Raw genomic sequence first — 23,345 nt, 5'->3', positions numbered from 1 at the left:
TGTATCATTTGAGGTCTGAAATCACTGTTTCTTTTTTATTATTTTGACAATCATTTGCTGCAAATAAATACAAAATATTTAGCTTTGAAATTCAGAGACATTTATTTATAGAATAAAACAACAATGTACATTTTACGCAAAAATATACCTATAAAGAGAAAAATCAGACAAACTGAAAATTTTGAAGTGGTCTCTTAATTTTTGCCAGAGCTGTATCTGATACAAACTTCAAAGCACAAGATTAGAAGGGCTGTTAGTATGATGGTTCAGCTTCAGCTCCAGTATCTACACTACAGGACTCAGACATTGTACTGCGCACACACGCCTGGACAAGAACTCTCTCCCTCCAATAACAACTGTCACAGAGCTCTGCAATGGTGTCACTGTGCCGAAACTAACGCCGCCTACCATTTTAACAACCCCCTGATGATGTCACACAGCCAGGAATGAGAGTAATGCCACTACCAAGATGGCTGCAGCATTACAGTGACCCGCAGGCAATCCCCGCATGCTTTTTGGCTGTGTAACAGGCGCCACACACGCGGGGTGGGGAATAGAGTTTGAAATCGAGCACCGGCTAATGTTTGCCGAGTAACGAGCACATCCGGGCACCCAGATAATCAAGTGATATCCGAGTATCAATTAGCACATTCGCTCATCCCCAATCGGGATTCTAGGAAACCAACAGCATCATTACCCTCCGCTTTCTCTTAGAGGATCATCATAGTATTTTTCTTCAAGTGATTTTCTAACTTGTCAGCACGTTCTATGTACACTGCTATTTGGCTTTGTAGTTTACAGATCTGGGCAGGTAACGGTCAACGTCTCCTAATCCCAGGAACTAGGTGGATCCTCCAGGTTGTAAGTTCAAGAGGAAAGGGCTTTCACAAATTCACTTCAATATTTTCGGACGGAGGAGAAGGTTCTACTCTAGAGGCAAAATGGTGATCACACGATCGTGATAAGACTGAACTACACGACTAATTTTTGAAAATGTAAATAGGCCGCAATCCACAAGTCATGGGAGAGTCCCAATAGTTTGGGAAAAGTTGCAGGACTGCTGGACGGGGTTAAAGAAACTATTCCGGATAAAGTGCGCTCTCCTCCGTGTTAGGAGGGGATGGAAGGATGGGATGGGGATTTGTTGGGGGTGTTTTTCTGTTTGGGGGGAGGGGTGTGGGGTTGGGGGGGAAATATTTGCATAATGTACATCGCCGTGGTTACTGTGGTTGTGACTTCAGCAGCAACTGGATGAAAGAATGCGGGATAAAATGTTCTGTGGAGGGAAAATGTCTGGAAGAATGAGAGTTGTGAGTTGGAACGTTAGGGGTTTGGCATCTGGAGTGAAGCGGCAAGATGTGTTTACATTTCTGAATGATGCTAAGACGTCAGTGATCTGTCTGTAGGAGACTCATAAGGTGAAGGAGAGAACGCATTTTCTGACTAAAAGATGGGTACAGGTGGGATACCATGCCACATATTCTGCATACTCTAGGGGGGTCAGCATCCTCATCTGTGTTGGGGTTCCTTTTGTGTATCAAAGTGGTTATAGATCAGTCGGGTAGATTCATATGTTTACTTTGTAAATTGTACGGATGTCTGATGTGGTTGGTTTCAATTTATGTTCCACCACCATATTGTGGAAAGGTGATCGACAGTTCTGGAGATAATGGAGGAGACACCATTTTTGATAATCGGGGACTTTAACAATATTCTGGACACACATTGGGATAGGGGGAGACGAGAGCTGTTGAAGTCGGGTGGTAACTGTACACCATTCGGTGCCGTCTTGAGGGAGACCGCTCTGCATGATTTATGGTGGATTTCTCATCCTGGGGTGTACAAATATTCCTGATTTTCGTCCTCCTCCGCTTCTTTGTAAAGAATAGGTCTGGACTTGGGCAATACGCCGATGGGGAGGTAACGTATATGGCTAGAACCAGGGGTCCCCAACTCCAGGCCTCGAGGGCCGCCAACAGTGCAGGTTTTCAGGATTTCTTTAGTATTGCATTGGTGGTAATGTGATCATCTGCACAGGTGATGATTCCAACCCCTGTTGAATACTAAGGAAATCCTGAAAACCTGCACTGTTGGCGGCCCTCGAGGCCTGCAGTTGGGGACCTATGCTTTTGATAGTGTGGAGTGGCGGTATTTGTGGGCGGTCATGAAGGCTATGGGTTTTGGCAAGAGATTTATAAGATGGGTGCAATTGTTATATGCGTCTCCAGGAGCCAGGATACGGGTAAATGGGCTCTTGTTGGGGGATTTCCATTTATATAGAGGAACCCGGCAGGGGTGCCCTTTGTCTCCTCTGCTGTTTGCAATGGCTGTTGAGCCCTTGGTGGCGGTGATACGGAGGGATAGGGACATAAAGGGATTTCGATAGAGGAACTATGAAGAAAAGATTGCCCTGTATATGGACGACATGTTAAGGCCCCTTCACATTGAGCGACGCTGCAGCGATACCGACAACGATCCGGATCGCTGCAGGGTCGCTGTTTGGTCGCTGGAGAGCTGTCACACAGACAGCTCTCCAGCGACCAACGATGCCGGTAACCAGGGTAAACATCGGGTAACTAAGCGCAGGGCCGCGCTTAGTAACCCGATGTTTACCCTGGTTACTATCCTAAAAGTAAAAAAAACAAACACTACATACTTACCTAACGCTGTCTGTCCCCCGGCGCTGTGCTCTGCACTCCTCCTGTACTGGCTGTGAGCGTCGGTCAGCTGAAAAGCAGAGCGCCGGGGGACAGACAGCGTTAGGTAAGTATGTAGTGTTTGTTTTTTTTACTTTTAGGATGGTAACCAGGGTAAACATCCGGTTACTAAGCGCGGCCCTGCGCTTAGTTACCCGATGTTTACCCTGGTTACCAGTGAAGACATCGCTGGATCGGTGTCACACACGCCGATCCAGCGATGTCCGCGGGAGATCCAGCGACAAAATAAAGTTCTGGGCTTTGTTCAGCGACCAACGATCTCCCAGCAGGGGCCTGATCGTTGGTCGCTGTCACACATAACGATTTCATTAACGATATCGTTGCTACGTCACAAAAAGCAACGATATCGTTAACAATATCGTTATGTGTGAAGGTACCTTTACTGTTTTTGGAAGATGCGCAGGAGTCTCTGGGGGCCGTTATGAATAGCATTACTAAATTTGGGGCTCTTTCCGGTCTATCTATTAACTGAGATAAGTCTGCGTTGTTGCCCATGGACGCTGCAGCTCCTCTGACACTAGACCCTGGGGTTCCCTTGAGGGTGGTACATGAGTTTAAATACCAGGGCATCGTGGTTTCGGACAAAATAGAGGACTATGTGCGGCTCAACCTGACTCCTTTGCTTGGGAAGTTTTAGCAGAAGATTGGGGCCTGGAAGAAGATATTTCTGTCGGTTGAAGGAAGAGTAAATCGGATCAAAATGATACTTATGCCTCAGCTCCTCTACATATTGCATAATGCTCCAGTGTGGCTGCCTCAGAGTAAATTTTATAGGATCAATACTCTATTTAGGGACTTAATTTGGAAGGGTGGACGGGCGCGCATCATATTGGAACATCTGCGAAGGATGAGGGTGGTCTGGCGGTCCCCAATCCATGGATTTACTATATAGCCTCTCAATGCCAACATATGGTCGGTTGGGGAGAACTGGAACAGAGCTCTTCAGAGGGACAATCATTGAACACGAGGTGGGAAAGGGCCCATTGCTAGCCAGTCTGGAAGCGGGCAGATTCCGAATTAAGATAAAAAAAATTCCCAACAACAGTTATGATGGGGAAGGTCTGGCAGAAAGTTAAGCAATGGAGGGGAGTAACGGAATTTACGAGATATGCGCCAATTTGGTTTGATCCTAGGTTGGCAGAGCTCATGAGATTGCGGGGGTTCGGTCAGTGGAGGCGCATTGGCATTTGGTTCGTGTCTCAGTTGCTTGATGGGGATGTTATTAAAACATTCGAGACACTTAGGACTGAGTAACTCAGAAGTCGTTCTTTCAGTATTTGCAGGTGAGACAAGGCCTAAATTGTCAAAACAAGGGGTTGCGCGTGATCATGCAGTCCGATAGCTTGTTGAATCTTATTGGACCTTGGAGGAGTACGAGGGGGTTTATTACTTTAATGTACAGGGGTTTGATGGATACCTTTTTATTAAAGCACCCGTTAAGGATAAAGGAAAAATGGGTGGCGAACGTGGACTCCTTGTCGGAGTCCCAGTGGGAGTCCATACTACAGTACATCCCCAGGGTTTCCCTGAGTGAGGATAAGAGGGTGTCGCAGTTATACCTGGTGTATAGGGTGTACAGGACCCCGGTATGGATGAGGAAGGCAGGACTGAGAGGTGACTCAATGCCCAATGTGCGGTGAGGAAAGTGCCGATCTGCTACATATGATGTGGTCGTGTGCTCCCCTCCAACCCTTTTGGGTGAAGGTGCTTAATATGATCCAGGAGGTGACAGGGGTAGATGTGGTGCGTAACCCGCTGACTTGCCTTCTGGGCTCTATGGATGACGTTGCAACGGATGAATGTGGAAGGTTGATTATTGCAAGATTGTTGTATGCTGCGGGGAAGCTTATTTGGTTGGATGAAAAACCACCAGGTAAAAAGGAATTTATTAACAAAATACATTTTATTGTCCTTATGGAAAGGAATATCTACATCAAGAGAGGTCAGAATACAAAATGTGAAAATGTGTGGGGCGGATGGATGGATGGATTACCCAGGCGTGTTGTGTGCTGAGTTATTGCAGAGTAGAAGGGGGGTCATTTAGTTGCTTCTGGAGGGACTTCTACATGTATAGGTGGGCTTTTGTAAAGCTTAGTCTCACTTTTCATGAGGTGATGTTGTCAGACGGTTTTATTGGATAACGGGCAAGGGATTGGAGGTGGGGGGGCTGGCTATGGGGAAGGGTGTTTTCATAAAATGAAAATGTATTAACCAGTTTTGTATTCATTGTACCTGTCTGGAAATTGTGTCACACTGTTACTGGCGTGTCATGCTTTAATAAAAACTATGTGATTTAAAAGAACTACACGACTGATAAAGCAGCCACAGCCGGTGACTGAGAAGAATCTGTGACTTCTCTGCATTTAGTGGTCACTACTCACCTGGGTAGTCATATGTGGGAATCTCCTCTTTACACCGCTCATCACCACTCACATATGTCTCTGTAGTATTAATATGGGTCAGATCTTCACCCTGAAACAAATATTGTAAAAGTCACAGACAGATGGAGAAGTCACATCTATGATCAGCTCTAATCCTGCCATCTCCACCATTCTCATTACACAAGTATAAAACATATAATACTGGTGGATAAAACAAGACTGAGCACAAGACCTTCACAGCCGTCTACACATCATAGGGGAGATCTCATGACACCTTCTCTCCATCTACCTGATGATCCTGAGGAACATTGGGATCTTCTTGTTTACAGTCCTGTGGAAGAAGAGGACGGGGACATCTCTCTGGTGTTGTCCTCTTACTGGATAGATCTGGAGGAAACACATACAGGGACTGAATTCATTCTTTACATACAGATAATTACAGGCCGTGTGTATTTAGTCCTGTCTATTACCTGGAGATGTGAGGGGCTGGGGAACCTCCATCATGACATCCTTGTACAGGTCTCTGTGTCCTTCTAAATACTCCCACTCCTCCATGGAGAAATAGACAGCGACATACTGACACCTTATAGGAACCTGACACATACAATGATACCGTCATCCCCCGATCCCTTCATAGCGTTACTGTATAATGTCCCAGCATTCCCAGCAGTGTCACCTCTCCAGTCAGCAGCTCAACCATCTTGTAGGTGAGTTCTAGGATCTTCTGGTCATTGATGTCCTCATGTATCAGGTGAGGTGGAGGCCCTGTGATTGGGCTCAGGGGTCTTCCCCATCCCTCAGACACAGGGTCCTGACAGCGCTCACTAGAGGTCTTCTTCACTACTGTGTAATCCTGGTTATGGAGAGACACATTAATAAATCTCACTACAGACATTTCCAGAGTCCTCACCTCTCCAGTTCTGTCCATCTTATTCCCATAGATAAGAATGATGTAATGTTACGTCATCACAATCTCTCACCTCTCCAGTAAGCCGGAAGAGGATCTCTAGGGTGATGTGTAATATTCTCTCGGCCATCTGGTTCCTGTCCATATCCATCCTTAATGATTAATTCAGAAAAATTGCCTCAGTATACAAGATGTCCACTGAGAGGATCTGATATTGTAGGGAAATGAATAAGAAGAAAGTGAGCCAATGTAACATCATAAAGGATGACAACAAGGGGAAACATATCAGGAGATAGAACGTGTAGATGTTGTATTCTCTAGTCTTATACGGACTGGAACACAAGTTGAATTGCTGACTAAAGACATCTCCTCCATGCTACCAATCACTGGCTAAGTTGGCCATTGCATCAGCAACTTATTGGCTGTAGGAATCATATGTTTGTTGGGACTGAGCATGATGTGCTGCAAAAGAGCGGAGAAGATGGAGGTCTGCAGAGACCAGCTGTGGCTGTGAAAAGTCATCATGCCATCTAAACAAGATGGAGATGGAAAGAAAGGCGACCAGAGATGTAATCCATAAGATACCTGGATGTAAATGATCATTGTATGGTCCACAGTGTGATGATGGCTGTTAATAACTCCAAGTGTATTCTTACCATTTTTAAGGACATACTGGGAGTTGTAGGGTTGTAAATTCATGCGATACAATGGTTTATGGGGCTGAATTGATATTACAATTTTTTGTTGTACTAAGCTTGGTTCTTGTATTCAAGTACTCTTGGTTCTGGTCATGTACCTGTGGTGGTTCTGGTGACGTAGTCAGGTACTGATTGAAGTTCTGGTGATGTATCAATTTAACCCCTTTACCCCCAAGGGTGGTATGCACGTTAATGACCGGGCCAATTTTTACAATTCTGTCCACTGTCCCTTTATGAGGTTATAACTCTGGAACGCTTCAACGGATCCCAGTGAATCTGACATTGTTTTCTCGTGACATATTGTACTTCATGATATTGGTAAAATTTCTTTGATATTACCTGCGTTTATTTATGAAAAAAACGGAAATTTGGCGAAAATTTTGAAAATGTCGCAATTTTCCAACTTTGAATTTTTATGCAATTAAATCAGAGATATGTCACACAAAATACTTAATAAGTAACATTTCCCACATGTCTACTTTACATCAGCACAATTTTGGAACCAAAAATTTTTTTTTTGTTAGGGAGTTATAAGGGTTAAAAGTTGACCAGCAATTTCTCATTTTTACAACACCATTTTTTTTTTAGGGACCACATCTCATTTGAAGTCATTTTGAGGGGTCTATATGATAGAAAATAATCAAGTGTGACACCATTCTAAAAACTGCACCCCTCAAGGTGCTCAAAACCATATTAAATAAGTTTATTAACCCTTCTGGTGCTTCACAGGAATTTTTGGAATGTTTAAATAAAAATGAACATTTAACTTTTTTTTCAAAAAATTTACTTCAGCTCCAATTTGTTTTATTTTACCCAGGGTAACAGGAGAAAATGGACCCCAAACATTGTTGTACAATTTGTCCTGAGTACGCCGATACCCCATATGTGGGGGTAAACCACTGTTTGGGCGCATGGGAGAGCTCGGAAGCGAAGGAGCGCCATTTGACTTTTCAAAGCAAAAATTGACAGGAATTGAGATGGGACGCCATGTTGCGTTTGGAGAGCCACTGATGTGCCTAAACAGTAGAAACCCCCCACATGTGACACCATTTTGGAAAGTAGACCCCCTAAGGAACTTATCTAGATGTGTGGTGAGCACTTTGACCCACCAAGTGCTTCACAGAAGTTTATAATGCAGAGCCATAAAAATAAAAAAAAACTTTCCCACAAAAATTGTTTTTTAGCCCCCAGTTTTGTATTTTCCCGAGGGTAACAGGAGAAATTGGACCCCAAAATTTGTTGTCCAATTTGTCCTGAGTGCGCTGATACCCCATATGTTGGGGGGGACCACTGTTTGGGTGCATGGGAGGGCTTGGAAGGGAAGGAGCGCCATTTGGAATGCAGACTTAGATGGAATGGTCTGCAGGTGTCACATTGCGTTTGCAGAGCCCCTAATGTACCTAAACAGTAGAAACCCCCCACAAGTGACACCATTTTGGAAAGTAGATCCCCTAAGGAACTTATCTAGATGTGTGGTGAGTGCTTTGACCCACCAAGGGCTTCACAGAAGTTTATAATGCAGAGCCGTAAAAATAAAAAATCTTTTTTTTCCCCCACGAAAATTATTTCTTAGCCCCCAGTTTTGTATTTTCCCAAGGGTAACAGGAGAAATTGGACCCCAAAAGTTGTTGTCCCATTTGTCCTGAGTACGCTGATACCCCATATGTTCGGGTAAACCCCTGTTTGGGCACACAGGAGAGCTCAGAAGGGAAGGAGCACTGTTTTACTTTTTCAACGCAGAATTGGCTGGAATTGAGATCGGACGCCATGTCGCGTTTGGAGAGCCCCTGATGTGCCTGAACAGTGGAAACCCCCCAATTATGGCTGAAACCCCAATCCAAACACACCCCTAACCCTAATCCCAACAGTAACCCTAACCACACCTCTAACCCTGACACACCCCTAACCCTAATCCCAACCGTAAATATAATCTAAACCCTAACCGTAACTTTAGCCCCAACCCTAACTGTAGCCCTAACCCTAACCCTAGCCTTAACCCAGCCCCAACCCTAACCCTAGCCCCAACCCTAGCCCCAACCCTAGCCCTAATGGGAAAATGGAAATACATTTTTTTAATTTTTTTATGTTTTCCTAACTAAGGAGGTGATGAAGGGGGGGTTTGATTTACTTTTATAGTGGGTTTTTTTAGCGGATTTTTATGATTGGCAGCCGTCACACACTGAAAGACACTTTTTATTGCAAAAAATATTTTTTGCGTTACCACATTTTGAGAGCTATAATTTTTCCATATTTTGGTTCAAACTATTTTATAGAAAAAATAATTATTTTTGCATCGCTTTATTCTGAGGACTATAACTTTCGTATTTTTTTGCTGATGATGCTGTATTGCGGCTCATTTTTTGTGGGACAAGATGACGTTTTCAGCGGTACCATGGTTATTTATATCTGTCTTTTTGATCGCGTGTTATTCCACTTTTTGTTCAGCGGTATGTTAATAAAGCGTTGTTTTTTGCCTTTTTTTTTTCTTACGGTGTTTACTGAAGGGGTTAACTAGCGGGACAGTTTTATAGGTCGGGTCGTTACGGATGCGGCGATACTAAATATGTGTACTTTTTTTTTTAATTTAGATAAAGAAATGTATTTATGGGAATAATATTTTTATTTTTTTCTTCATTATTTAGTTTTTTTTTTTTTTTACACATTTGGAAATTTTTTTTTTTTACTTTGTCCCAGGGAAGGACATAACAGATCGGTGATCTGACAGTTTGCACAGCACTCTGTCAGATCACCGATCTGACTTGCAGCAGTGCAGGCTTACCTAGCGCCTGCTCTGAGCAGGCACTTGGTAAGCCACCTCCCTCCCTGCAGGACCCAGATGCCGCGGCCATTTTGGATCCGGGCCTGCTACAGGGAGGGAGGTAAGGAGACCCTCGCAGCAACGCGATCACATCGCGTTGCTGCGGGGGTCTCAGGGAAGCCCGCAGGGAGGGGGCTTCCTTATACCGCCGGCACATCGCGATCATGTTTGATCGCGGTGTGCCGGGGGTTAATGTCCGTGACCGCTCCTGGTACATAGTGCCGGATGTCAGCTGCGACCGATCGCATATGACGTACTATCCCGTCGGTGGTCATACGGGCCCAACCCACCTCGACGGGATAGTACGTCTAATGTCAGAAAGGGGTTAATGATGATTATTCTAGTGGTGTAGTCAAGTACTGATGGTGGCTCAGATAATTACCCCAATATTTAGCCAGCTCTCTGCCTCAGACTAATGCAAATTGTAGCTTCTTGCTCACTGGTGTATGTTTGCCTTGTTTCACTGTGCTCTATTCTACTGCTGCCTGACCTATGACCGTGCTATGAATCTGTGCGTGACCCTGGTATTGTCGAAGCTTCTTGGGAAAGAGGGAGATACCCCCTACTGACACTCTTACCATCCCTTACCTTTTTTCCCCCAGCGCGACCACCCGAACCCCTTCTCCCAATTAAGACAGAGACAAGAGTTTCTTTGGAATTATGTAGGCCACAGCAGCCTGTTTATTAAACAAAAACAACGGTTAACAATTAATGTAAAAGCATACATTTCAAAACTAGGGGAAGTCCTTGGAGCCCAAAAGAATCTGGTGATTTTAACCATACCGCGAACATAACTCAAACCATATTTTACTCCCAGCCGTTGTAAGCCTGGCTCGGGAGCACCAAAAACCCCGCAAGAGGGTTCACTGTTCGCGGTAAAAACATGAGATCCGACCACCCCTGCCGGAACTCCCCACCACCAATCACCAGATCCAAAACATAATAAACTTCAGAACAGAGGAGCCATATACCTATGGACCCCCCAAACCAATTTCCACCAACTCCAAGGACTCCCCCCAACCGCCACAACGAGAGGCCTTTGAAAACCTTAAAGGCCCGAGACCCCACCCGACCGAAAAGCTATGGCCTTCTCAATGCCCTCCTGTAACCCGAGAGCCCAAAAATCTATTCCTACAGCATTCAAATGCACGCCGTCCGCCAACCAATACTCCCCATTTCCAGATTCCAATTCAGAATGTCTGACCGCCGCACCCCCATTCCTAACCACAAAGGCAGACACCGCCCTGTTCACCTTTATGCGGGCCTTATCAATTTTTTGCAAAGACCGCATGTGCTTCCACCGTTTCCGCGGCACGATTTCGGACCAGACGACAGTCAATCCCGGGTACAAAACCCACAAACGTAAACAGTCCTGTTTGATGTCTCTAACCAACTCCCGAAAAGGTCGGACCCCAAGATCGTTACCCCCCACGTGCAAAACCAAAACGTCGGGAGCTCTGTCCAGTCTCACACTGTTCTGGATTTCCCGCAACACGCGATTCCAGGCCATACCCCGAAAACCGAGCCACCGGATGACTGCGACGCTTCGATCAAATCCGAGTTGCCTGCCCTCCGTCCGAACGTCGGCTCGCAGAGCTCCCCAGTGCACGTACGAGTGTCCAAGAATCCACACCAATAAACCTTGGTGACCTGGAAAACAAACACAAACTTAACAACTGTCCCCTACTGCAGCAAAACGCTCCATAAAGCCTATAAAACCCCATCGACCACCCCCTGTGGCCGCACATAACTTCTAAAGCGGTTGGAGCGCCACCTACCGATCCTACGAATGGCGGAATCCTCCAATCCCCCAATTGCCGCTTCAGTTGCGGCACCTATCCGGAAGGAGTGAGGGGCGAAACAAGCCCCATCCAACCCCACCGAGGAAATCGCCTTTTTGAAAACTGCCGTGAACTGGTATCGAGACAAGCAGGAACCATCCTGGTGACATAACAATGCCCCATCCCGCTTAGGCTGCAGGCCCCAAAAGTTGCTAAGGCAAGAGACTGGACACATAACGGACCCCGCAACTGAGCCCACCACAATTCTGCTGCCCCGCCCCTCCTGATCCGACTTTGACCTTCGCAACCATAACTCCACCTGGCCCCCAGCCAACAATACGTCCCTGGCCAATAAACCCCCCGGCCCTTTTTTGTTTGGTGCCACCAACTCTCCTACTCTAAAGGCCCCAAAAAAGGCCAATGAAAAGGCCAGCCGAAATAAACAAAGCTCAAAAAAACGAAGAACACAGTGATGACAATGCTTCGCCCAATTTTTCCAAAACGTTAAAAGACACCGGCCTCCTAGAATCTGTTCCTCTGGGCCGCCGCCTAAAACCTCTTACGGCCCTCTGCACCAAAAAGGACTTGGTGATATCGTCCTGACCCCGCAATTTGCAACCAAAGGCCAGGGCCGCCATGACTCTTGACACTTTTGCGGGAGACCAACCCGCTGATGCCCCCCGGCTCAACCATGACAACAGGATCCCGATCTGATCCTGGTAGCTCCACCCACCAGATTCCGCTGCTAGCAAAAACTCCCACTCCCGCCAAGTTGCCTGATAAGCCTCCCAGGTTCTGGGAGCCAACGACGCCTTAATCAATGCCTGAGCGTCCCGGACACCGCTAGCCAAAGTTCTGGAGGGCACTCCAAACCGACCATCTCCGCCTCCGGGGCCAATGACCGAAAACGATCGAACTGCAAACGAGAAAGAGAGTCAGCGATGGAGTTATGAACTCCCGGCACATGCGACGCTGTGACATGCGCGTTCAAATTCAAACACAACAGCACCAAACGCCGTAACACGCAAACCACCGGCGGCGAAGATGCAGACAAACTATTAATCGCGCAAACCACCCCCATGTTATCGCAACGAAAACGAACACGCCTGTTCCGAAAATTATCTTGCCACAAGTGCACCGCTACCAAAATAGGGAAAATCTCCAGGAGAGCAATGTTACGAACTAAACCAGTAGAAATCCAACTCGCAGGCCACTTTGCCGCGCACCATTGCCCTTGGAAATATGCTCCAAAACCCGAACCTCCGGCTGCGTCAGTGAATAATTCCAACGACTCGTTGTCAATCACGCCCGCCATAAACAACGACCTACCATTATATGACTTCAGGAACTCACTCCACACTGCCAAATCCTCCTTGTGCTCAGCTAATAACCGCACAAAATGGTGAGGAGCCTTAACTCCCGCCGTAGCGCTAGCCAACCTCCTAGAAAAAACTCGCCCCATTGGCATGACTCGACAAGCGAAATTAAGCTTACCGAGCAGAGATTGCAGGTCTCGCAAAGGCACCTTACGCAGGCGACCAGTTCGCACAACGTCTTCCCGTAGGCCCGTCAATTTGTCCTCAGGCAAACGAAACTCCCACCGCACGGTATCGATGACTATGCCTAAGAAACACAAGCACGTACTCGGGCCTTCCGTCTTACCCGGTGCCAGCGGGACCCCGAACCGCGAAGCCACCCATTCAATCGCATTCAAAATCCTTGCACAGCAATCGGACCCCGCCGGGCCGATGCACAAAAAATCGTCTAGGTAGTGTAGGACCGCATCGCAACCAGACACGTCCCGTACCACCCATTCCAAAAAGGAACTAAACGCCTCGAACAGAGCACAAGACAGCGAACAACCCATGGGCAAACATCTGTCAACAAAAATTTTTTTCTCCCAAAAACATCCAAGAAGTCTAACGCTAGACGGATGAACCGGCAACAATCGAAAAGCGGCTTCTATGTCCGTCTTTGCCAACAGGGCACCTTTTCCGCATCTCTGCACCCAAGCTACTGCTTCATCAAACGATGCGTAAACCACCGAGCACAAATCAGGATCAATGCCGTCGTTCACCGACCTACCCTTAGGATACGACAGGTGCTGGATAAGGCGAAATTTTCCCGCTTCCTTCTTAGGGACCACCCCCAGAGGGGAAACAACTAAGTCCTCAAACGGAGCATGGTCAAAAGGGCCAGCCATGCGGCCCAAAGCCACCTCCTTACGTAACTTCTCTGAAACCACCTCAGAGTGTAACAAGGCTGAATGCAGATTTTTCCTAACAACGGGAACCACAAAAGGAGGTGCTGGAATAACAAAACCTTCCGTAAAACCGGACAGTAACAGTGCCGCCTTTTCCTTATCCGGGTACCTACTTAGATAAGGGACCATCCTTTCCACCATCACCGGAGTCTCCCCCATGGCAATTACCTGGACCTGCTTTTGCCTTGCCCTTCTTAAAGCATTTTGCGGCTCCGTGGGAGGAACCACTGCAGTGGGAGCACAAATGTTTAAATCTACAATTGCTTCCAAATTTGCACCGTCCCTCATTAAATTGCCAGCAGACACCCAACTTCTGTCCTCCTGCCTGACCGGCGTTGCCTGAGGAGCTCTCTGCACCGGACTGAGATCCATGACCGGACCCACCGGCCCCCCCTTGAAAGGGATGGCCGAACTTGTACTGCGCCATCACGCGCAACCAGAGACCAATATCTTTCTGGTCCCACCTAATAGCCGGCCGCACAGCTTTTCTCTGCCTAAACTGCTCATCGTATCTCAGCCACGCCTGACCGCCATACACCCTATGAGCCTCACTGATGGAATCCATGTAGCAAAATAGCCCCGAGCAATTCTCCGGAGCCTTCTCACCAATAACACTGGCCAAAATGGCAAAAGCTTGAAGCCAATTAGCAAAAGTCTGGGGAATCAAACGCCAACGCCGCTTTTCTTCCTCCTCCTTTTTTAAATCCTCCTTCTTCCCCTTGTCAATGTTAAACGGGCCCTCAAAACACACGTATACCTCGCCGTGCGCCCTATCATCTAAGTGGACCCTACACTCCTTCTCCTTCTCAGTCTGCACAGAAACCGAAACTGGCTCCGCAACCTCGGCCTGCGCTGCTGCCGCACTAACCGGACTCCGTGTTACACCAGACCAAGCACCCAAAAAACCCTGCGGAGCCACATCACGATCCAATCTAGCTAGCAGGTTCTGCACATTAACCAAAAGCTCCCGCACCCCTGCCGCTTCACCGCCGCCTGCTACCCCTGCCGCAGCTGCGCCGCTAAGCGCTCCCTGACCACCACTAAACGCAGGCGCACTAGCATCATAAGAACAAGCACGAGACACAGACGCATACTCACCGGGCTGCAAGGGATCTGTGGTCCCTCCAGCCGGAGTGCTGGTATCCGGACGTCCACGAACGGCCCAATCCGCCACCGACCCGTCCAACGATGTGCCTTGGAGGTGTCCGTCAGACCCGCTGCTCCCGGACGCAGCTGGCCCGTGGGACACTGGATTCGGACTCCCCGCGATGGGGGGAGACGCCGCCTGGACTGGCGAGGGCACATCTTGCTGACCGGCGCCAGCCGCAGTCCAGGCCGCCGAAAGAGGCTGTCCGCTCCAAGGCCCTGGAGCAGGGGGACCCCCCGCCACTGTAGTAGGGGCCGACCCAGCGCCGTCCTGCCTCGGGCCGCCCGCCCCGCTTCCATCCACCACTCCTCTGGGCCCCGCTCTCACCGCCGAGGCAGACCGCGCGGCGGAACCGGCACCGCCGCGGCCTCCCGCTGCTCTAGGCCCCAAGCGCTGCCCGGCGCGTCTTGGCTCCGCCCCCACCGCACCACGAGGTGAGGGCCTAGCAACCGCCGCTGCGCCCCCCCTGGCAGTCGGATTCCTCCCAGGCCGGGGCCTACTCGCCGCTGCTCTTACCGGCGCCCGGCCTGGAGGGTCCCGGGAGGGGCTCCTACGCCTGCGGGGGGCGCTAGGCCCAGGATCCGGCGATAGGCGCTCGGGGGGCCGTGTCCGCCGAGCCCGCCGATCAAGATGGGGGACCGCCGGCGGGGATCCGCTGCCGCCGGCGCCGCCGTCCAGCAGGTGGGCCACCTGCGCCTCCAGCCATCCGGGAGGCCGAGAGGCTGCAGCCGCCCTCAGGCTCTGCAGCACAGCGTCCACACCTGACATGCTGCTGCTTTCAGTGCTGGTGAGCGGGAACTGACCGGCCCCCGCCCCCTGACACTTCCCTAACCCTCTCTTCAACTATCTCCCCCGCCCCCTATACTGTTAACCCTTTCAGCCCCACCCCCTCCTCTCCAACCCATTGTCATGCTGGCCTTCGCTTAGCCTTGGGGGGGAGGGGGCGGCTCGCTCCGGCCTGTCCTTTTTCACCCTTTGCTTCATTCGCTATCTTACTGGTATTTTGACCACTGGACATTGAACTGATGATTTTTTTTAATCATCTGTCTATAACGTACTCTCCTGACCTCGGACCTTTTGATCACCCAGCCTTGCGGGTTGTCCATGAGGAGTGACTAGCGTCACACATATACAGTGTATGGGGGATGGTGGTATTGTTGGAACATTATACTGTGTGGGGGAATGGCTGTACTGTGAGAACCATAGTGAACTATGATGCTTTGATCTCAGAACAAGGCTCCATAGGTTGTACTATGATGGTGAACGAAAGATTGTCTCTTGTCTATATTCATTTAATTCTATATTTACAGGTTTTTCAGCTTGCCATTTTTGGACTATGTTGGATTTCGTGGACTCCTGAAAACCAGCATGGATTTTAAAAAATGTTTTCAATAATTTGGTGAACTAGGGGGTAGGGGAGTTGTTGTTTTTTTTTTTTAAATGAAATATGTTTCTGAGTGTTTTTGTCTTTCAGCTTACTGGATTAGTAATGGGGGTGTCTGACAGATGTCTCTCCAACACTAAGGCTAGGGTCACATTGCGTTAGTGCAACCCGTTTAGCGCTAGCGGGTTGCGCTAACGCAATGTTTTTAATGTGGCCGCGTCCCGGTAACGTCCCCGCTCTCGCAGATCCCCGATCTGCGAGAGCAGGGAACGGACCGCAAGCGCGCCTCGGACGCTGCAAGCAGCGTCCGCGGCGCGCCAGGAAACACCGGCGCGTCGCTAGCGCATGCCGAACATGGCACGCGCTAGTGCTGCGCATTCCCATTGCCGTGAATGGGCGCGCTAACGGACGCGTTGCACGGCGTTAATTTTGCCGTGCAACGCTGTCCGTTAGCGCGTTCCCATTAACGCAATGGGAACCAAGCCTAACCCCTAGGATTGATGCCAGCTGACAAATTCCCCAAAATATTACCCCGATTGCCAACGCACCAATGCAATCGAGAAGAGCCAGGCAAAGTGGCAGAATTGGCGCATCTAATGTAATGCACCACTTCTAGGGGGGATGAAAGCTGATATTTGTAGGATAGGAAGGGGCCAATATCCAGGGAACTTGCCAGCCTGATATCAGCCCCCAGCTGTCGGATTTAACTTGGCAGGTTATTAAACAAGGAGAAAAATAATGGCATTCTGTGAGAACTTGTTTGGGCTTCTGTCCTCTCATCCTGCAGTTGTCTGAATGGATCTAATGTGGACTTGGGAACCAGCAAAGCCGCATTCTGTCCACAGCTGTTACATCACTGTTCACACCACAGAGACCCCAAAAGAGTCTCAGTGCTGAAGGGGTTAATGCCCCCCACACCCAGTAATGGAGAATCACCACACACTTCCACCCGCAGAGCCGCACTCCACATAGAGAATAATGGGGCCTCCAGCACCGACCTCCACCCACAGAGCCGCACTCCACATAGAGAATAATAGGGCCTCCAGCACCGACCTCCACCGACAGAGCCGCACTCCACATAGAGAATAATGGAGCCTCCAGCACCGACCTCCACCCGCAGAGCCGCACTCCACATAGAGAATAATGGAGCCTCCAGCACCGACCTCCACCCGCAGAGCCACACTCCACATAGAGAATAATGGAGCCCCCAGCACCGACCTCCACCCGCAGAGCCGCACTCCACATAGAGAATAATGGAGCCTCCAGCACCGACCTCCACCCGCAGAGCCGCACTCCACATAGAGAATAATGGAGCCTCCAGCACCGACCTCCACCCGCAGAGCCGCACTCCACATAGAGGATAATGGAGCCTCCAGCACCGACCTCCACCCGCAGAGCCGCACTCCACATAGAGAATAATGGAGCCTCCAGCACCGACCTCCACCCGCAGAGCCACACTCCACATAGAGAATAATGGAGCCCCCAGCACCGACCTCCACCCGCAGAGCCGCACTCCACATAGAGAATAATGGAGCCTCCAGCACCGACCTCCACCCGCAGAGCCGCACTCCACATAGAGAATAATGGAGCCTCCAGCACCGACCTCCACCCGCAGAGCCGCACTCCACATAGAGGATAATGGAGCCTCCAGCACCGACCTCCACCGACAGAGCCGCACTCCACATAGAGAATAATGGAGCCTCCAGCACCGACCTCCACCCGCAGAGCCGCACTCCACATAGAGAATAATGGAGCCTCCAGCACCGACCTCCACCCGCAGAGCCGCACTCCACATAGAGAATAATGGAGCCTCCAGCACCGACCTCCACCCGCAGAGTCGCACTCTACATAGAGAATAATGGAGCTTCCAGCACCGACCTCCACCCGCAGAGCCAAACTCCACATAGAGAACAATGGAGCCTCCAGCACCGACCTCCACCCGCAGAGCCGCACTCCACATAGAGAACAATGGAGCCTCCAGCACCGACCTCCACCCGCAGAGCCGCACTCCACATAGAGAATAATGGAGCCTCCAGCACCGACCTCCACCCGCAGAGCCACACTCCACATAGAGAATAATGGAGCCTCCAGCACCAACCTCCACCCGCAGAGCCGCACTCCACATAGAGAATAATGGAGCCTCCAGCACCGACCTCCACCCGCAGAGTCGCACTCCACATAGAGAATAATGGAGCCTCCAGCACCGACCTCCACCCGCAGAGCCGCACTCTACATAGAGAACAATGGAGCTTCCAGCACCGACCTCCACCCGCAGAGCCAAAATCCACATAGAGAACAATGGAGCCTCCAGCACCGACCTCCACCCGCAGAGCCGCACTCCACATAGAGAATAATGGAGCCTCCAGCACCGACCTCCACCCGCAGAGCCGCACTCCACATAGAGAATAATGGAGCCTCCAGCACCGACCTCCACCCGCAGAGCCGCACTCCACATAGAGAATAATGGAGCCTCCAGCACCGACCTCCACCCGCAGAGCCACACTCCACATAGAGAATAATGGAGCCCCCAGCACCGACCTCCACCCGCAGAGCCACACTCCACATAGAGAATAATGGAGCCTCCAGCACCGACCTCCACCCGCAGAGCCGCACTCCACATAGAGAATAATGGAGCCTCCAGCACTGACCTCCACCCGCAGAGCCGCACTCCACATAGAGAATAATGGAGCCTCCAACACCGACCTCCACCCGCAGAGCCGCACTCCACATAGAGAATAATGGAGCCTCCAGCACCGACCTCCACCCGCAGAGCCGCACTCCACATAGAGAATAATGGAGCCTCCAGCACCGACCTCCACCCGCAGAGCCGCACTCCACATAGAGAATAATGGAGCCCCTAGCACCGACCTCCACCCGCAGAGCCGCACTCCACATAGAGAATAATGGGGCCTCCAGCACCGACCTGCACCCGCAGAGCCGCACTCCACATATATGGCTGTTTTGTGTGCACAGGACCTGTGATGAGGTCACAGGAGGGGAGGAGTCAGGGGTCACATGATCAGGGGCTTCAGTGTATGCAGGACTCTGCTGTGCTGCTTGTCATGGTGCTGGATGAGGGGAAGTTTATGTGTGGGGTCAGGAGGGGTTTACAGTGTGTATGTAGCAGAGCCGTGTGTCTACGAGGTGTACAGAGCGGAGCCGTATGTGTACGGAGCGGAGCCATGTGTGTACGGGGTGTACGAAGTGGAGCCGTATATGTACAAGGTGTACGGAGCGGAGCCGTATGTGTACGAGGTGTATGGAGCGGAGCCGTATGTGTACGGAGCGGAGCCGTATGTGTACGAGGTGTACGGAGTGGAGCCGTGTGTACAAGGTGTATGGAGCAGAGCCGTGTGTGTATGAGGTGTATGTAGCACCCCAGGAGTTGGGGTACCACAGTAGTGCTGCCTTCCTCTCAGGGAGGGTAGTCCTATGCCTGGAAACAACAGGAATTCCTTTGACAGGTAAACCACACGCACACCACCTTCTGAATCCAGGCCAGGAAGGGGAGCTCTAAGTCCTCATTCACATTTCCATCAGTACGGGGCCGTCGCAAACCGTCGGTCCGACGAACCGATGGACGTTGTGCACAATGTGGGCAGCGGATGCAGTTTTACGACGCATCCGCTGCCCATTATTAAGTCCAAGGAGGAGGGGGCGGAGTTCCGGCCGTGCATGCTCGGTCAGAAATGGCGGATCCGACGGACGAAAAATCGTTCCCCTGAATGTTTTTTCGTCACGACTGACCTCAAAAACACGACGCATCCGTTGCACGACTGATGCGACGTTTGGCCATCGGTCGCAATCCGTCATCAATAAAAGTCAATGGCACAACAACGCATCCTGCGGGCACTTTTTCAGGATCCGTTCTTTTACCAAAACGACGGATTGCGACTGATGGCAAAAAACGGAAATGTGAAAGAGGCCTAAACCCAGCTTCAGGGCAGCTTCCCTGGATAAAGATCCTGGTCTGGAGGAGGAGCTAGACAGTTGGTCCCAGGAGACCAGTTCAGTCTGGAGCAGACAGGAAAGGAGCAGAGGAGAAATTGAGGCCTCAAGGAGGCGACGATTAGGCCTCTAAGAACCGGAGGTTGTGGATAGTTGTAAGATCCACAGCAGAGCCGGAGGGCATAGGACTATAAGTATACTGCCCATACCATACCTGAGGCACAGCAGCAGACAGAGCCTGGAGTTACTGTGTCAGAGACCCCCAAGAGTACAGCTCAAGCTGCCTGCCGTGCAGGTTCTGTTCCAGGACAGGAGAGAGAAAGGAGTACTTTGCCAGCAAACCACAGGTAGCAAGGTACGAGAAACCCAGCACATAGTGGAAGGCTCCCAACCTGACCTGCCATGGGGATTTCCACTTTTTTACGGGCTGCCTGGACTCCGTTTGTACCTGTGGCTAGTTCCCTGGACTGTGGCCTGCTACCCCCAGTAAACCAGGTAATCCACAAGCTGCTGCCGCACTGCGAGAAGAGCCGCAAGTGAAGACACGGTACAGCAGAGCCGGAAGTGGAGACAGCGGGGAGCAACACCGCAAGTGAGGACGTCACGCAGCAGAGCCGTGAGTGCGGACGTCATGCCACAAAGCCCTGGACGGAGGACCAGGAGAGGCACCCGACCATGCAGAGGAGGAATAGTTGCGGACATCGCGCAAGAGAGATGCCGGGCCTCTACAAGGTAGGCACGAGGGAGAAGCTATCTCTGACCCAGGAGGGGAATTGGCAGCGGACGCAGTCGCAAGCCTGGAGATGCCCCAAGACCTCGTCAGGAAAAAGGATGGCACAATGAGCATGTGTGTTGATTACAGGCAGATAAACCACATTACACACAAAGATGCATACCCTCTGTCCAGAATAGAAGAGTCTTTAGCTGCTTTAAAATCTGCTAACTACTTTTCCACCTTGGATCTCACCAGTGGGTACTGGCAGGTTCCTGTGACAGAGGCGGATAAGGAAAAGACAGCCTTCACAACACCGATGGGTCTCTCTGAATTTAACTACATGCCGTTCAGACTGTGCAACGCACCGGGAACATTTCAGAGGATGATGGAGTGCTGTCTCAGGCACAAGAATTTCAAAACAGTCTTGCTGTACCTGGACGATGTCATCGTCATCTCCAAGACTTATGAGGACCACCTGAAGCACCTGGCCGAGGTGTTTGAAGCTCTGTCCATAATGCATAACACAGTGCGTGGCGGGGATTCTAAAGGTGGCTGGCCGCAATGCCCGTGCAGGCGCAGTCTGCAAGCCTGGCTGGGACGTCAGATGGCCAGAGCTTACTGCGTCTGCGCAGCACAGCAGTACACTGCGCAGGCGCCAGTTTTAAAATGTACACAGTGCTGAGGGGGCGGCGCCGAAAGCGCAGGAAGATTGGAGTGACGGCAGAGTAGCGGTTAGAGCTGGGGAGTGAGGACCTGCCTCCCTGGCTAGAGACAGGAATTGTGGCTAAGTATAAAAACCCTTTATTTGGGGTATACTTGAACCTAAAACTAAAAGAGCCACCTTGTTAGAATGCAGCATTACTGCTGCACAAGGTGGCTCTTTTAGTTTATAACGGCTGGAGGGGGTGACAGTGGCCCTTTAAGGCTTTATAGAGGTTTTTAGGTTTTGCTCATTTCTATCGTAAATTTATTAAAGACTTTTCTGTGGTAGCCAAACCATTGACAGACATGACCAAAAGAGGCACGGATTTCTCCGTATGGTCCAGTGCTGCCAGTAAAGCTTTTGAAACTTTGAAAGTGTTTTTCCACTGCACCCATATTAATACAGCCTGATATCACTCAGCCATTTGTGGTAGAGGTGGATGCCTCTGAGGTAGGGGTGGGAGCTGTATTGTCTCAGGGGATTTCTCCGAGTAAGTGGTGTCCGTGTGCATTTTTCTCGAGAAAATTATCTTCTACGGAGAAGAATTATGACATTGGTAACAGGGAGCTGTTGGCAATTAAATGGGCATTTGAGGAATGGCGTCATTATTTGGAGGGAGAACTTCATCCTGTCATGGTGATCACAGATCACAAAAATCTGTTATATTTAGAATCTGCAAAGCGTCTTACACCTTGGCAGGCAAGGTGGTCTCTGTTCTTCGCCAGGTTCAATTTCTACATAACGTACCGCCCAGGAAACAAGAATGTCAAGGCTGATGCGTTATCCCGTTGTTTCCCGGGGGGTGGGGATAATTGTGAACCAGGTCCTATACTGCAGAAGGGTGTAGTAGTCGCCGCAATTAATTCTGATCTTGAGAAAGAAGTGGTAGAGGCTCAGGGGGACGCCCCAGCAGCCTGTCCGTTAGGTAAACTTTTTGTTCCAGCTAATCTCCGTCTCAGGGTCATAAATGAGCATCATGACTCGGTTTTGGCCGGACACCCTGGAAGTAAGGTTACCGCGGACCTACTCACTCGGCGTTTTTGGTGGTCTGGGGTAAGACATGATGTACAGGAATATGTCGCTGCCTGCAGTGTGTGTGCGCGTTCCAAGTCCTCTCGTTCTCGCCCGTCTGGGTCTCGCCAACCTTTGGAGATTCCCAAAAGACCTTGGACTCATTTGTCAATAGACTTCATCACTGACTTACCGGTTTCAGAGGGTAATACAGTTATTTTAGTCAGAGTTGATAGATTTAGCAAGATGTCTCATTTCATTGCGCTCCCCGCATTACCAAATGCTAAGACTCTGGCACAGGTCTTGATTATTTATTATTTATATTAAGGAGGTTGTGAGACTGCATGGTATTCCTTCAGATATTGTCTCAGACCGTGGGGTGCAGTTTATTTCTAAGTTTTGGAGGGCTTTCTGCAGCCGGCTGGGGACTCATTTGTCGTTTTCTTCAGCTTTTCATCCTCAATCCAATGGTCAGACAGAATGTGTAAATCAAAATCTTGAAACTTATCTCAGGTGTTTCATCTCAGAGAATCAGGAGGACTGGGTTAAATACTTACCGCTAGCAGAATTTGCTATAAACAATCGTACTCATGAGTCTACTGGTAAGTCCCCGTTTCTCGGGGCATATGGTTTTCATCCTCAATCTAGTTCATTTAATAGGAGGGATTCCTCAGGTGTTCCTGAAGAGGAGAGGTTTTCTTCATCCATCACGTCCGTGTGGCAAGGGGTTCTTGATAAACTAAAGAGGATGGGTTCCAGGTATAAGAATGCGGCTGATCGGAGACGTGTGGACGGTCCGGACCTGTGTGTGGGTGATTGGGTTTGGTTGTCCTCAAAAAATATTAAGCTGAGAGTTCCCTCATGGAAATTGG

The 23,345-nt window shown here is 49.8% G+C and overlaps 1 protein-coding gene across 2 annotated transcripts in view; it reads right to left on the bottom strand.

Annotated features, from left to right (window-relative positions):
* Positions 1 to 19,076, bottom strand: part of LOC138666924 (oocyte zinc finger protein XlCOF6-like) — a 62,986-nt gene extending 43,910 nt beyond the window's left edge. Inside the window, exons 1-6 of one of the 2 annotated variants that reach the window (XM_069755113.1) lie at positions 19,020 to 19,076; positions 6,079 to 6,213; positions 5,775 to 5,951; positions 5,569 to 5,692; positions 5,388 to 5,485; positions 5,099 to 5,189 (exon numbers count right to left, since the gene is read on the bottom strand). In XM_069755113.1, the coding sequence (XP_069611214.1) occupies positions 5,099 to 5,189; positions 5,388 to 5,485; positions 5,569 to 5,692; positions 5,775 to 5,951; positions 6,079 to 6,156 (568 nt within the window). In that variant the 5' untranslated portion in view covers positions 6,157 to 6,213; positions 19,020 to 19,076. Of the gene's footprint in view, positions 1 to 5,098; positions 5,190 to 5,387; positions 5,486 to 5,568; positions 5,693 to 5,774; positions 5,952 to 6,078; positions 7,096 to 19,019 lie in introns of those variants that run through there. The other variant, XM_069755111.1, reaches the window with a different exon arrangement.
* Between the last annotated feature and the right edge of the window lie 4,269 nt (positions 19,077 to 23,345).

The sequence above is a fragment of the Ranitomeya imitator genome, chromosome 2, assembly GCF_032444005.1.
Source record: "Ranitomeya imitator isolate aRanImi1 chromosome 2, aRanImi1.pri, whole genome shotgun sequence".
NCBI lineage: Eukaryota > Metazoa > Chordata > Amphibia > Anura > Dendrobatidae > Ranitomeya > Ranitomeya imitator.
This window is presented reverse-complemented; position numbering and strand designations above follow the sequence as displayed.